The 15,768-nt window shown below is 35.5% G+C and overlaps 1 protein-coding gene across 2 annotated transcripts in view; it reads right to left on the minus strand.

Annotated features, from left to right (window-relative positions):
• Positions 1–15,768, minus strand: part of COL19A1 (collagen type XIX alpha 1 chain) — a 341,119-nt gene that overhangs the window by 233,635 nt on the left and 91,716 nt on the right. For both annotated transcript variants that reach the window (XM_023230284.2, XM_023230285.1), the window contains exons 10-11: positions 15,218–15,262; positions 12,695–12,739 (exon numbers count right to left, since the gene is read on the minus strand). In XM_023230284.2, the coding sequence (XP_023086052.1) occupies positions 12,695–12,739; positions 15,218–15,262 (90 nt within the window). The remainder of the gene's footprint in view (positions 1–12,694; positions 12,740–15,217; positions 15,263–15,768) is intronic.

Below are 15,768 nucleotides of genomic sequence, written 5' to 3' on the forward strand. Positions count from 1 at the left end.
AAAAATTAGCCGGGTGTGGTGGTGGGTGCCTGTAGTCCCAGCTACTCGGGAGGCTGAGGCAGGAGAATGGTCTGAATTTAGGAGGCTGAACTTGCAGTGAGCAGGGATGGCGCCACTGCACTCCAGCCTGGGTGACAGAGACAGTATCCGTCTCAAAAAAAAAAAGAAGTTGTCTTAAACTCTCCAAAAGATGGTCAGTCATTTGCAAGAACATATAATCTGAGAAAGCATTGGTCCAAAAGGTTAGAACTGGGATAGATTGGTCAAAATAATAGGGAATAAATTTTGGCTTAAAATAAATAACTTAGAATTGCCTGTTATAAACATTAATGAGCAGAGCCTGGTGGGCCACCTGTCCAAATCCAGATAAAGGATGAAAGTCTATTTAGAAGACTTCCTAACTTTCCACTAACTTTAGGAAGAATCCTTGATTTGCTCTGTGATTACTGGGTGCTATCATGTGCTCCAGCCTTGTAGTTCTTACTAAGACATGAACTCCATGATTCGTTTGTACACATAAGTAAACCGTAAGTGGGAGGCAGGATCACTATCAGTGAGCCCCTGGAATACAGCCAGCTGAAGCCATCTGCATTGCCACACTCCTCCCCAGGGCTGGACAAGTGTAGGTACTTAAAATAACATTCCACAAAATGTTTGCCCAAAGCATTATCGCTTTACCATTTTGTCTTGAGTCTTGATTACATAAAATGATTAGCAGCAGAAAATGAAGAACAATAAGAAAAAGTGAAAAAAGACAAAGCAAATTGATTATTTGATTTCTGTCTTGTTTCATTGATCCTTTACTGTTATTAGGAAGATCATTGATGGGGAAGTTCTTAAAGGAGATTGTAAGGATTATCAAGGAAAATAAAAACCAGTGATAATTTTTTAAGATACTAGACTAAGAAGCAATGGACGGCCATAAGCCTAGACAATAACTTACAAAACAGCTAGTCACTGTACAACATCCACTTAGAACAGCAGCTGCACTAACACCTCTGTTTTCTGTGCAGTGGAATTCTGCTATTTCGGTCTGGTAGGACACAATTGTTCAGCAATTCCTATAGAGTGAATTGTTTTTACATTGATTGTGAAAGAAGTTCACATGCCAGTAGCTTCTAAATAAAAATAACATACCTGTCATTGAATATTTGGTGACATTGAATTAATTATCTTTTTACCATCTGGAATGTAACTCCAACAAAGAGATTTAGTTAATAAAGCATATTTATTAATTGAGATTTACTAAAAAAAAGTTAGAAATTATGAATATTTGATGACTGTATTAAGCAGAAGCAATTGCTTGATTTTTAAATCCATTCTGTTTTTCTTAATTTTAAAAAAAACACATCTTTTTTTTAATACACTAAAAACCCTGTGAGTATAAACCTCACACCAAATGTGAGAGTTGCCTTTACTCAATTCTTAATTTAAACTCAGTTGCATTCAGAAATGCTCAGGGGCAGTGGCGGCGAGGGACTGCCTAAGAGATCTATTCCTTGTGTTTTAATACAAAAATACTCGAAAAAATGAAAGAAAGTAATCTGAGGTGGAAATCAGGCTTGATGGGAGGAAAGTCAAACAAGTGAAAAAGAAAGCAGTGGGGGTGATGAGGTTAATGAGCGGCTGAAGACAAGGAGCCCAGCACAGAGCAGAGGAAGTGGAGTCTATGGCATAGGCAGATCCTGAGAAAGGAGAAAGGGAAAACCAAAAGCTAAGAGTAGAAACCTGAGGCAGCTCCAGAGCCTGGAGTGAGCAAATAGGATAATGGAGTAAAGGTCAAAATAAAAGCAAAATGTAGACACATTGTAAAACCACCCTTTTATACTCAGCACTGATTAAGGAGAAACTATTAAAAGTCAAGTTGCCTTAATCATTATATAAGTGAGGATCATGGTTTTTCTATTAATTCTTTATTATATGGTCACGAACTTTAATATTTATTTGTCCTTAAATTACATAAAATAGTGAGTGAATAAATTTCCTTCACAAAACCAACCTAGGTTCACAACAGTCAATAGCCCAAAATTCCACTGTAATCGGAAACTAAAATTATGATACAGGAGCCAGTAGACAACCTTTAACATTATTACTAAATTCAAAAGACATTGTAATATCTGGTATTAAAATAACTGTATTTTATTTTATAGAATAATGAGCTAAATAGTGCCAGCCAAAAGGCAATGTGATTCACAAATAATAAAAAATGGAAATATACTAGGTTAACCAATTTTTCCTGTGTAAATTTTAGTATACTATTAAATATATTGTTTTATATATTGTCTTTTTAAACACAATTCTAAGGGCCATACATGTAAAATTAATTTTTATCCCTAGCTATATCTCACAAATTCAATAGTAGGAGTCTGAAAAAAATAGGGTTAATACTAAATTGAATGCATCAAGATAATAATTAGTAAATACTTCTGGAGGCTGAAAAGAAACACTACTTAACTTTGTCTATACTACTTCCCTGCAGTAATGAATTAATTAATTGAATATTTTTATGTGCTAGGCATTCAACTGGGTTGAATTATTAGAGATAAAAACATACACAGACAGACATAGTCTTTGCTTTCTTGAAGCTTCTACTCTATTGGAGAAAGAAAAACAAACAAACAAAATCCTCATGCCAGTACATTCATAATTATAAATTGTGGTAAATGCTATACAGGTTCACTGTAGTGTTAAAGGTAAAATGAGAAATTATAACAAAGGGAGCAGATTTTGACTGGAGAGTGGAGGAAGCCTCCAAGAAAATGACTTTTGAGATGTGCTAAGTGGATAGAGGGAAGCTAAATGAAGGGGAAAATATTCAAAGCAGTGGGGACACTGATGGACAACTGTGAGTCAGGAGAGTGCTGGCACATTCAAGGAACCAAAAGAAGGTCAGTGTGGCTGGAATAGAAGCAGAAACAGGCAATGTGGGAAGAGATGAGTTCTGAGAAGCACATCTACATCCAACTGTGCAGGACCTTGTGGGATTCAGGATTTTAACCTAATGGGAAACAACTAAAATGTTTTAAAAATAGAAGTCACATGAATAGTTTCGTAAAGATGCATCTGACTATAATTTGGAGAATGAATAAGAAAGAGTGAGAACAGGGAGATTAACTAGGAGGTGACTAATGATTATGGTTTGGTGACATTGGGGTAGATGGAGAGAAATAGATTTAAACTATAATTTGGAAGTAAAATTGACATTGGTCAGAAATTCCAGAACATTGTTAAATAATAGCAGTTATACCTTTGTCTTATTCTAGACTTTAATGGGAATTTCTTAAAGATGACGGCGTAAGTCTGACATTTCTTAGGAAGTATAAAACGTTCGGAATTCTCTGTATTAGTGAACTAGTCTATGTTTTTCTTTTGGGTCCTAACTTGTTCAAGAATATTTCCTGCCAAGGACCTTATGGTTGCCTTGGATTTTGGTATAAAGTCTTCTTCTTAAATGATCCACACCCTATCCAGTTACTGTCCTGTGGCTATTGTCCTCTTCACAGCTAGTTCTTGCAAAGGTTTTTCTGCATGGCCTCTTTACTGGTCACCTGTAATTTAACTCTTCAGCAAACTCCAACCTGGCTTCTACTCTCTATTCATCAAAATTATTTTGCTAAAGTCACCAGTGACACAAATAGGAAAACACATTTAACAGATGTTGTTAAATTTCTAACAATGAGGGAATGCTCAAAATATTACATATCTATATAGTGAAATATTATGTAATCATTAAAATAATACTTTAAAAGACTAAAGTTCATAAAATATTATAGCCCTTTATAGTCATTCTCCTCTTATTTCTCTCTCTCTCTCTCTCTCTCTCTCTCTCTCTCCCTGGACATTTTACTTTTTCTATAACTACTAGCAAGTGATGCAACAACAGAGGGTTAAACATATTTCACATAAATTAGAGTTATTCACGAGCACAGTAAGGAATTAGGAAAATAATATGCAATCTGTAATGACTAGCATTAAGCCTCTGGCTTGGCTGTGGGATTACTATCACTCTTTCCCAATTGCCTGCTACCATGGATAATTGAAAGTTGGCATGGTTACTCCCACACCAATTATCATTGGCCACAGATAAATTGCTATGATTTTTAAAATCATAGTTATTATTTTGCTCCATCTGTTCTCTTTATTTTTTAAGTCAGCTGTCAAAAAGTAAGCCCTTCCTAAAAATTGTAGAAGTTTAGTTTACATGTTACTAGGGTAAAGAAAACAATTGTATAACATGCTGATGTTCAGTAGAACTCTGCAAGGTGAACCAAGAGAGAATTCACAGGAAGTAAGGTAACATGTTGACAGTTGCTTTAGAGTGATGAAGGGAAAGTGCTATATTTATAATAACAGTATTTAACATTCTTGCATTAGTTTTGAATACTAGGCAAAATCACCAAGAAGCTTTAATCATGAAATCCTAAAAACAAATTTCAACTTTGACTTGTTTTTTCCATTTATGCTTGTATCAGTTTTAGTTTAGTTAAAGTTAATAAGTACATGTGGCAATGTATACATACAAAACCATTCCTTGGTTTAATTATTTGATATATTGTATTTCTTTTTTCCCATCCTAATTAAGATTTTTAAAATAATATTTTCCTATTACATATAAAGTGTTTCTGCCATTTCAAATTCAAAATGTTTTGAAACAGTCTGCAAGTCCCACTATATAAACCTAACTTTAACTATCACAAGAACAGAAAACCAAACACCGCATGTTCTCACTCATAGGTGGGAAATGAACAATGACATCACTTGGACTCGGGAAGAGGAACATCACACACCTGGGCCTATCATGGGGAGGGGGGAGGGGGGAGGGATTGCATTGGGGAGTTATACTTGATATAAATGACGAATTGATGGGTGCTGACGAGTTGATGGGTGCAGCATACCAACATGGTACAAGTATACATATGTAACAAACCTGCACGTTATGCACATGTACCCTAGATCTTAAAGTATAATTTAAAAAAAAAAAAAAAAAAAAAAGAATTGGCCGGGCGCGGTGGCTCAAGCCTGTAATCCCAGCACTTTGGGATGCCGAGGCGGGCGGATCACGAGGTCAGGAGATTGAGACCATCCTGGCTAACATGGTGAAACCCCGTCTCTACTAAAAAATACAAAAAACTAGCCGGGCGAGGTGGCGGGCGCCTGTAGTCCCAGCTACTCAGGACGCTGAGGCAGGAGAATGGCGTAAATCCGGGAGGCGGAGCTTGCAGTGAGGTGAGGTCCAGCCACTGCACTCCAGCCTGGGCGACAGAGTGAGACTCCGTCTCAAAAAAAAAAAAAAAAAAAAATTATATTTTAGGCCATGGGAGAAGGAGGAAAACGAAGTAAAGTTGATAAATCTGTTTAACCTTTCTACTCTACTGTTAATTTAAAATGAAATTTTATATCATTTGTGTTAGATTTACTATAAAATGGCCCTTTTTCACCCCTCCATATATTTACACCCTTTGCAATGTGTCTATGCAGCTTCTCTCATCAAGAGGTGGAATCTGTTTTCCTACTCCTTGAATCTAGGCTGAGCTTGAGACTGGCTTTCACCAATAGAATATGGTGGTGGTGGAGGTGGGGGCAAGCTAGCTTTGAGCAAGGAGGCTAAAGAGACTTTATATGCTTCTGCTTCCTCTTTTTCGATCCCTGCCTTCACCTTGAGGACAAGTCCAGCATAACTGTTGGAAGATGAGAGATCATCTGGAGTAGAGACATGTTGTCTAGCAGAGGCCAAACTAGCCCAGCCACCCTCAGCCAACCTGGCAACTGAGAAGAGATATACACTCTTGCCCCAGAATCTGCTGGGGTTTGGTTCTGGGACCCCTGCTGATAACAAAGTTCACGGATGCTCAAGTCCCTTATAAAAAAAGGAAGTAGTATTTGCATATGTCCTCCCATATACTTTAAATAATCTCTAGTTTACTTATAATACCTAACACAATGTAAATGCTATGTAAACAGTTGTTAGATTATATTGTTTTTTATTTGTATTATTTGTTATTGTTGTATTGTTATTTTTAATTTTTATTTCTCAATATTTTTGATTCATGGTTGAGTGAATCCACAGATGCATAATTCCTGGATGCACAACCTGCAGATAACACAGGCGAATTGTACAAATGAATTTAGATAAGGTCAACTAAGATAAAAAAAATCACTGAGCTAAGCCTAGTGTAAATTTCTTTCTTTTTTTTTTTTTTTTTTTTTTTTGAGACGGAGTCTCCCTCTGCCGCCCAGGCTGGAGTGCAGTGGCCAGATCTCAGCTCACTGCAAGCTCGGCCTCCCGGGTTTATGCCATTTTCCTGCCTCAGCCTCCCAAGTAGCTGGGACTACAGGCGCCCGCCACCTCACCCGGCTAGTTTTTTGTATTTTTTAGTAGAGACGGGGTTTCACCATGTTAGCCAGGATGGTCTCAATCTCCTGACCTCGTGATCCGCCCGCCCCGGCCTCCCAAAGTGCTGGGATTACAGGCTTGAGCCACCGCGCCCGGCCGCCTAGTGTAAATTTCTAAACCATATAATCACAAGCTAAATAAATGAATGTTTTAAGTCACTAAGTTTTGGGGTGATTTGTTACCTATCAATAGCTAACTACTATATCCTCTTTTTATTTACTTATTCACAAGAAAAATTAGGAATTAATATTACACAAATAAAGATATATAATAATTCTGTCAAATCAATTTTGGTCAAAATATTAAGATTTTATATTACTTTTCTATATTGGCTGTTGAGGGTATTAACATTTATTGAATATCTTTTATTCACCAGCACTCATTTAATTCCTGCAATCATTCTATGAGGTAGAAACTAACTTTATTTTAAAAAAGAGGAAACTATGATAAAGAAAGCTAGGAACATATCCAAGTTTACACAGCTGGCATTACAGAGCTGGACTGGAACACAGAACACAAAGATATGTGAATCCATTTATTTTATGATATGTCACCATCACTTTCAAAATAAACATCAAGTCTAGGCTCTTTTTGGAGTGGTACTCCGGAAACTAAGAATGTTGGTTCCCTGTTGAGTGATCTAGATGCTGCCCCAGAATGTCCTGAATAATTGTTTATGTATATTATATAAACATCCTCATTTGGGCTTTTTCTCACTCAATACCAAATTTTAAGTGGCCCAAAGTCATAACCACTCATTCAAATTCTCATGTTCTATGTGTAATTACTACAACAATTGAATGAGAAATTGACAAACGTAAAAAGATTTTTCAGTGTAAAAGTCCTGGTTTATTTAAAGCCATAATTGACATTTCTAGTAGCAAATGATCACTATTGATTTTCTGAGTTACTATAATTTCACGATATTTAATGCTAGAAGTCAATATTTTAGAAAGTTGCTGGTAGGCGACATTATTTATTTGTGATACTGGTATAAAAATAGTCTGATTATCCAACTTCTGCTGTTACAAGTTAAATATAAAAGTTAAATCTATCTATCTGAAATAAATGAACAAAATGCTACCAAGTAAATTATCCAACATGTTTATGAGACATATCATGATTGCTGACATATTTTTAATGGTGAAAACAAAACAGCAACAGAATAACAAGAATGAATTCACTGCTGCTGTTTTTTAATATTCATTTGATAAGAAAACAATATGAATGACTAACCTATGAAATAGGTAAGTGAAGACATTTTCTGTTAAGCATTTTCCATTCCCCCATCCCATCATCAAAAGTAACCACTGAAGGCAAAACGTGGCATAGAAAATTAGTGCTAATAAAATAAATACTAATACAATCAGCATCAAGCCTAAATATATTTTATTTTAGGCTGGCTTACAAAAATTTGAATTATGTCATCTGAAAATTAGCTGATGTTGACAGGTGATAAAAGAAATACAAATGTTTAGATGTATGACTTAATTATAAATAACCCCAGATAGTTTGGGGGTAGTAAAGTATATGTGTACTTTATGCTAGGTTATAATAGACATTTAAATAATTGTATTCATTTGAATATTACATTTTGTACAGAATTTTATAACAATATAGAGTTAAATAAGTCAACTAAGAATAGGGGTCTGTGGAATGTTTTTCCAGTGGATTCTGTCAGGTGAAAAATATTTGCAAGCACTATAAAACCAGAGTAATAAATATTCAAACACAGTTTTCTAATTTAAATACATATCTCATATGGCATTTCAGAATCTAGATTATATTTTGGTAAGAAGAAGATAATAAAAAAATCACAAGTCACTGGAAATTTACAACTAGTTTTCCAACAACAGTTTTAAGAGATGAGTTAAAGCAGGGACCATACGCACTTGTTAGTTTTGTGTCTGCATTTATTGTTATTAGTATATCCCAGAGTGGAAGAACAGATCAGCAATCAAGATTATCAAAGTAGATAATGCTCAGAAGCCTAAACAAGAGAAAGCAAGAACTTGCTCAACCACGAACTCTCAGAGCTGCAGAATATGCCACATGTTGGATGCTCTCCACCTCTCCTTCAGTCTTTTTTTTATTTTATTTTATTTTTATTTTTATTATACTTTAAGTTCTAGGGTACATGTGCATAACGTGCAGGTTTGTTACATATGTATACATGTGCCATGTTGGTGTGCTGCACCCATCAACTCGTCAGCACCCATCAATTCATCATTTATATCAGGTATAACTCCCCAATGCAATCCCTCCCCCCTCCCCCCTCCCCATGATAGGCCCCAGTGTGTGATGTTCCCCTTCCCGAGTCCAAGTGAGCTCATTGTTCAGTTCCCACCTATGAGTGAGAACATGCGGTGTTTGGTTTTCTCTTCTTGTGATAGTTTGCTAAGAATGATGGTTTCCAGCTGCATCCATGTCCCTACAAAGGACGCAAACTCATCCTTTTTTATGGCTGCATAGTATTCCATGGTGTATATGTGCCACATTTTCTTAATCTGGTTCATGAGGAAGTGCTCATTTGATTGCTTTTTTCTTTTCATCAAACTTAAGAGGCCGTCAAGAGGCCAGATAACTTTAATTTCCCAAATGGAAAATTTCCACACCAGCAGAAGCATCTTAGATCCAGGTAAGAATTTGCCACCATATATGCCCAAGTTAAACATCACTCTTCAGTGAACCAAATTGACTACATTTTAGGCAATAAATCAAGAAAAGTAAGGTATGAGTAGCAGTTGCCACTGGATATTTCTCGCAATCATATGATATTTAACAATAGGTTCTGCAGTTAAGTTTAACTTTGAGAAAATTAGTTCTTAAACTTCAAGTTAGAGCTTGAGTGACAACATAAAATAATCATCATTTTAAAAGCAAACTAAATTATATGATTTGAAGCAATTACTTAAAAATATTGAATGGTATAATGAGGCAGATATTTACATTTCATTTTCTATTTGCTGCTTCTTTTCATAAATGTAACTAAGTAATATTTCTATCTTCACAAGGACATAAAGTAAAAACCTGGGCTGGGGGTTAAGGAGTGAAGCGCACGTGAATGAATCCTTGCTAAATGGCCTTTTTCTAACGTAATATAAGAGCTTAGTTCATGCATTTACATTTGGTTACATAACAAGAGTTTGACAAAATCATTGCTGGGAACGGTGATGGATCCTATGGGGATAACTGTTATCCAAGGATTGAACTCTGTATTTTGCTTGTAGTAGCAGCCTGCACTGTAATAATAGTACTGAAGGAATCTAAGGAAAATCCCCAGAAGATCACTCCTATAGAGACAGAGAAGCCAAAATACAGATCTCAGCTGTGCGGAGGGTCCTCCATCCCTCCTGCCTCATGAGTTATGCTGTTGGAGAGCCCAAGGATCCTTGGGTAATACACCTAAATTTGCCAGATAGGGATGACGAAGTGGGATGGGGTCATTGCTACAGGTCTACATGATAAACCACAGCATGGTAAACCTGCAAATAGCTGTCATCTGAGAGAATCATGTCAGCACCAGCAACCTTTCTGAAAGAACTAATTACCTCTTAAAATAACTTTCACTTCAGGACTGACTTGAGTGAATTGTGTTTGTTCAGGAATGTATGTGGCTCTGCCCTGTTGTTACAAGTTTCTATAGATCCAGAAGTATACTTTAAATGAGGTCCTTTATACTTGTTCTAGTGCCACAGGTTTTTCTCAGGACTAAGGACAGACTGTTCAACTCTTTGAGGAGCTACTTTGTTAGTCTATTGAGTTCCGTTGGCCTGAAGGCTAGTTTTGTAGCCATAATGGGAGAAGCAGATTTCTCCACTTGGTTTCCACTGCATTATAGAAATGTCAGCTGAAAATATCACATGGTAGTTTACCTTTTGCAGTTGATATAATTTTTATGTTTTGACCAGTAACTATATGTTTCTGGAAGATATGACATCTCTGACAAATAACAACGTCCTGAATTGTTGTATTTTGCAACTGGTGACTTGTCACTTAGTCAAATTAAACACAGTAAAGGCCACAGGTAGGGTAATTAAAGAAGAAAAGTGGGTTTTTAGAAAATGATTATATACTCAGTTTACCACAAAAACTTAAAGTACAAGGTAGATTGACTTTCTTCAGAAAATAAATCATGTTGTGAGTAATCCAAGACTCTCATGCTGTTGTCACACCAATGTGAGTGTTTCATAGACTTTTCTTGTTTAATCTAGAAATAAAGTGAACTACAAGACCTCAATTATTTATCTTATGAAAAAATACATGTGGTTCTGGGTCAGAATACATAGCATGTTGACATTGAAAAAGTTCAAAAATTTAATACACAGTAAATAATAAAGCAGAACATCATTTTTATTTGGTTGGTGTCATGTAATTACTTTTGCACCAATCAAAATAACATAAGGGTTATTACATGAATCTTATATCTGACTATAAATCATCTAAATTGGGATTCTCATTCAAGGTACATACTGTCTTTTCTGTTTGATGCTTTATTTTTTCTAATATATTTCAATCATTCTACAAACATATTTCTACCTTGTAGTGCAATTGACTATTTAAATGCAACAGTTAATAGATATGAGGAACTAGAAGGAAAATTCTTGAAGCCAAATATGGTGAATGGTTTTCTAATGCCTTGTAGCCTGTGAGAATCTATTTATTATTGAGCTATACCTACTATATATATAAACTATCAAAACAACTACTAAGACTTTAGTGTATTTGTGACTTTAAATTACAGAGAATATATCTGTTTTTGCTTGTTCACTACTTATTCCTACAGGTAAAATCCCACTTAATAAATCAGGAATATGTATAAAGGAACCATTTATTTAAAGACATGGCCTTCCAATGACTGTTATTCTAAAGCAAAAATGTCCAAGGGATTTCTAAGAAAAGACGTTCACCTTAAAAATAGTCATCATTTAATGAAATTATCTCCAAAAGTATGGTTATTATAAGGCCATTCTTTTTTCTTTCTCAGTTCTGTGAGGAAAAGTAATTATCATGTAGTTTGTAACGTGTAATTTGTCTTATAATTATAATAGACGCTCATTCTCTCTATAAACACTTATTGAAAAAGCAAGTAACTGGTCACTGCTAAGAAAGCAAAATACAGGCAATACTGTCTAATTTGAGAGTATTCTCCTTTCTAGCTCTCCTGGCCATCCAATTCCATATATACACTTGATGTATACAAGAGTTATTAAACAAAAGAATGGTACTGTTTTCATTTTATTTAAAAACAAAACTAGATTTTTGAAATGAAAAAGGATTCAAATGATTATCTGAGGGAAAAGTACTTTGAATAGAAAGTTGTAAATTTGTAAAACAATGATTGCTAAAATATTTTCACTATCAAATGACTTTCAGTAATTATTTATTATAATAGAATATTAACATGTAAAATTAACCACTTAGAATTTAGTTTTGTAAGAAGGTTACTTTAAATGACAGCACTTAGATTAGTAGGCTGGCATCTGCCATTGTTCCCTCAAGATCCACTGTCCACCCTTATCCACCTGCTCTGGACTTCGGGAGACTGAGGCTTATAGGCTACCTCCATCATACTGGCTCTCAATTTGGTTTGGCCAGTGGAGTCCAGTAGGAGAGCTGAAGGCTGGAGGATAGTGGGGCGGAGGTGTTTATTGCCCTGGCTCCCCCTTTATGTGCTTATCTTGGGCTGACTGTCTCCAGCCTTTGCCACACAGTTTTCTCTGCCTCTGGGTCTGGTAATTACGTGGTGTTTAAGGAGTCTGCTGTAACCCGACCTGGCATACTGCACAATCCCTGTGGTTTTCTTATACCTTGCCCATACTTTTTAAACTATGCTTTTATTAAACTCTTTGAAATTATTCCAGTTTTAGTATGCCATCTCTTTTCTGTGGGATACTGACTTTTACAGTTAGTTGTTCTAATTTATTCCTCCAGGAAAAAATTCCACTGATAAACCAAGTGTACATATAAACAAAGCATTTATTTAAATAATTGGATACTTAGTGAATGATTTCACAATATAAAAATATAATGCTTTATAAATGTTTAAATCATTTCCATATCAATCAAACAAATTTAACTAGAAATATCTATTAATACCATCCAAATAAGTTTAGAAAGATTTCTGGCAATCATTAATATATTTACTCTACCTTAATTGAAACAAATATTTTAGTTATGTCTATAAAATTATTAACTTGCTTATAGGGAATGCACAAAACAAGTTAAATATTCTATTTCAAAACATTTTCAGGAACACAATTTATTTTTACAGGTGTGAATGTTAAAAGAGATATTTACCTTTTCACCAGTTTCTCCTTTGCTGCCTTCAAAACCTTGCTCTCCCTGTAGAAGAGGAATAAAATGTATATAGTAATAAAAATGATACTTACAACACATGCAATTTTTACAATAAAATGATATTTCTAATAATTAAAAATCAATAATTATAAATAACCATTTCTAACATGTAAGCTCTAAACCAATATTAAGTCACATAAGATTTAAATATTTCTAAATACTAAAGCAACCATTTTCTAAGTTATAAGCTACAGCTTCACTACTTCCAAGGCAATTTAATCTTGATAAGCCTGAATTTTCTCAAGTATAAAATAAGTATGATAATACTATCTTCCTCAATGGTTTGATTTGAGAATTTGACGCATCCTCATAGTGTCTGGCAAAGACTAAGTTAGCCATTCTTCCTAGTATTACTATTTATTTTACTAGATTCAGTGGAAATAGCCTTCTTAGAAAGCTGACTCCTATGGAATACCATTCTGATGAGTATCTCATGATGAATGAGTTCAGGTTTGAACCCTTGGGTTCTGGCTCTACCTTCGACACCAGTGCTATGCTTTTTCTTGTCCACTATCCTGGCTCAGTCACAGAAAGAAGATTGGTGATTGGAGCGCTGTTGGCTCTCAATCAGCATATTTATACTAAAAGGTGTACGTCTCCCTTTCTTCATCTACACCCTCTCTGATCTGACAAGCTTATTTCTGCCTTTAACTGATGTTTCATTCACACACTCAACAAAAGTTCATGGAGTCAGGCACTCATGACAACACAGCCAGCAAGTGAATGTTGGGAACGGGTCATGTGCATCTCTCCACCCTTGGGGGACCTTGAGCATAAGAAGCATTTAGTAAGCACTTCCTGAGTGCACAGAGACAGGAGATAGAGGGTTTCTGATCTCTAGATTTTTTCTGTAATGCCTCAACAAGTTGACCCTTGGTATATAAAACTTATACTAATTATATGAAAAGGAATGCCAGCTTTTTACTATATAGAAATGTGCATGCATATATACATACATATTTAGTCTGTATGTTATTTTATATACATACCCACATAATTGCATATATGTATATGATTATATAATTAAATAGTATACATAATTAGATAATATTAGATGATTAAGTAATATGCGTGTAAGTGTGTGTGTTACATGCATTTAATTAAATAATTATTTTTGCTTCATTTACCCCCTAAAAGTTACCAGGAAAGAATATATGTCAGTTGTTAGGTATTGCTTTTTACCACTGAATGCATGGTCTATATTTTTTTCTACCATTTTTCCTAAAATATAGACTTTAACTTGATCTGTTAATTCAAGCTGACATTGAAGCTGCTAAACGCCTCCAATACATCAGTCACAATGTCAGCATGATGCAGCCACCACAAACAGCTGCTGGAAAGTCCAAAACTATTTCCCAGCAGATAAATCTGCACATCCCTTGGCTTGCAACTCGACTCGCAGATGCAGCACATGCTGTATCAGTGGGTTTTGTCTAGAGCTGCTGTGAAGAAATTCAGAAGCTTGCCATTTCATTGCTGCCAGTTCAATCTTATTATCTTTACTGGGCCAAGTAAATAAATTCTTGAACACAATCTGTAACTATAAATAAATGCATATCTTTTTAAATGGTATTTTCAGCTATAGAGAAAAACCTACATGCATAGTAACTTGTGATATGTTGCTGCCAAAACCTGTAAAACATCTCCAGAGTGTAGAAATGATATGCTTGGCTTTGGTGGGCATCTAATATTACATCAATAATGCTCTCTCCTGTGGCGGGATTATCTGGATGGTATCATGACAGCTGGCCCCACCTGAAGTGGCTCCCCATCCCTCCAAGAAACTGGAATATAATGGTCTCTGTGTTTGCAGTAATGCTTGTCACAGATAACCATGCTTCTTCCCAGAAGAAGAAAGTAGCCCTTGCACAGTAGAGGGGCACAAAGAAAGTTCCCCTTAGTAAAGAGAAAGATACCAGGCACAGAAAGAGGCAGGTTGGCCCATGCAAAAATCCTTACTTATTAGGAATCCTTTGTTCTGAAAGAAAAATATGTTTGAAGAGATAGTTGTCTATAGCATCATTATAATATTTAATATTTTATGTCATTGTAACTATTATGTTTAGTTCTATCTGGGAGATAAAAAAAAGAAGATAAGCAAGAGGTAACCAAAACCAGTCAAAGGAAGTACAATTTGTTCTAGTGTACATTTTAGACTCTGACTAATAAAAGCAGAAATGTTTCTAGAGCAGCTATGTACACTTCCACATTCCCCAGAAAGCACTATCATTTAGTTCTTTGGAGAAGCATCTTACTAAAGCTCTGTGATAAAGCTTCCTCCTAGAATGGTCCCTTCAAGAGGGGATTGCTTCCACGAGTTCTCTTTGAAAAGACATTCATAGCTTTCTAAAAGTCTTTGAGTGAATTCAGCTTAATCAAATAAAATTTCAGAATATTATATGCAAATTTACTTTTAACATGTTAAAATTCTTAACTCAGATGAAACATTCAGCAACTCTTTACCTTTTGACCAGGTAATCCTGGAGCACCATGTAAACCATTTTCACCCTAAAAGAAGTACACAGAATAATGTTTATGATCCATAAAGATACATGAACATAGATGTTTTTGTGGTCTTTAACAAACAGTTCTAGTGTTGTGGGGAAAGGTAGCCTAATGTGGAATATCCATCATGCATAGGGAATTTCCATCTATTCCTTATTTCCCAAATCCAGGACTGTAACCTCAATTTTTAAAATAGGGAAATGGAGGCTCTGAGAGGTTTGGCAACATGTCAAAGGTCACCCAACTAGTAACTTACCTGAGATTGGGACTGAGGTCCCCTACAGCCTATGTTGTTTCCACATGTTATTTAGTATCTCATTTCATTTTCTCTCTTTGAAACTTCTGGGATTAATATTGAAGTCTGACATCGTGCTTTCTATGGGCCAAGCACTGCTGTTCTGACAACAAAACTATCAGGCAGATAATACTGCCTCAATGACCTTCTTACAGGTCATTGCACAGTAATAGGCAGTAGACTTGGAATTTGAGCCCAAACACTTCAACTCTGC

The sequence above is a fragment of the Piliocolobus tephrosceles genome, chromosome 5 (genome assembly GCF_002776525.5).
Source record: "Piliocolobus tephrosceles isolate RC106 chromosome 5, ASM277652v3, whole genome shotgun sequence".
NCBI lineage: Eukaryota > Metazoa > Chordata > Mammalia > Primates > Cercopithecidae > Piliocolobus > Piliocolobus tephrosceles.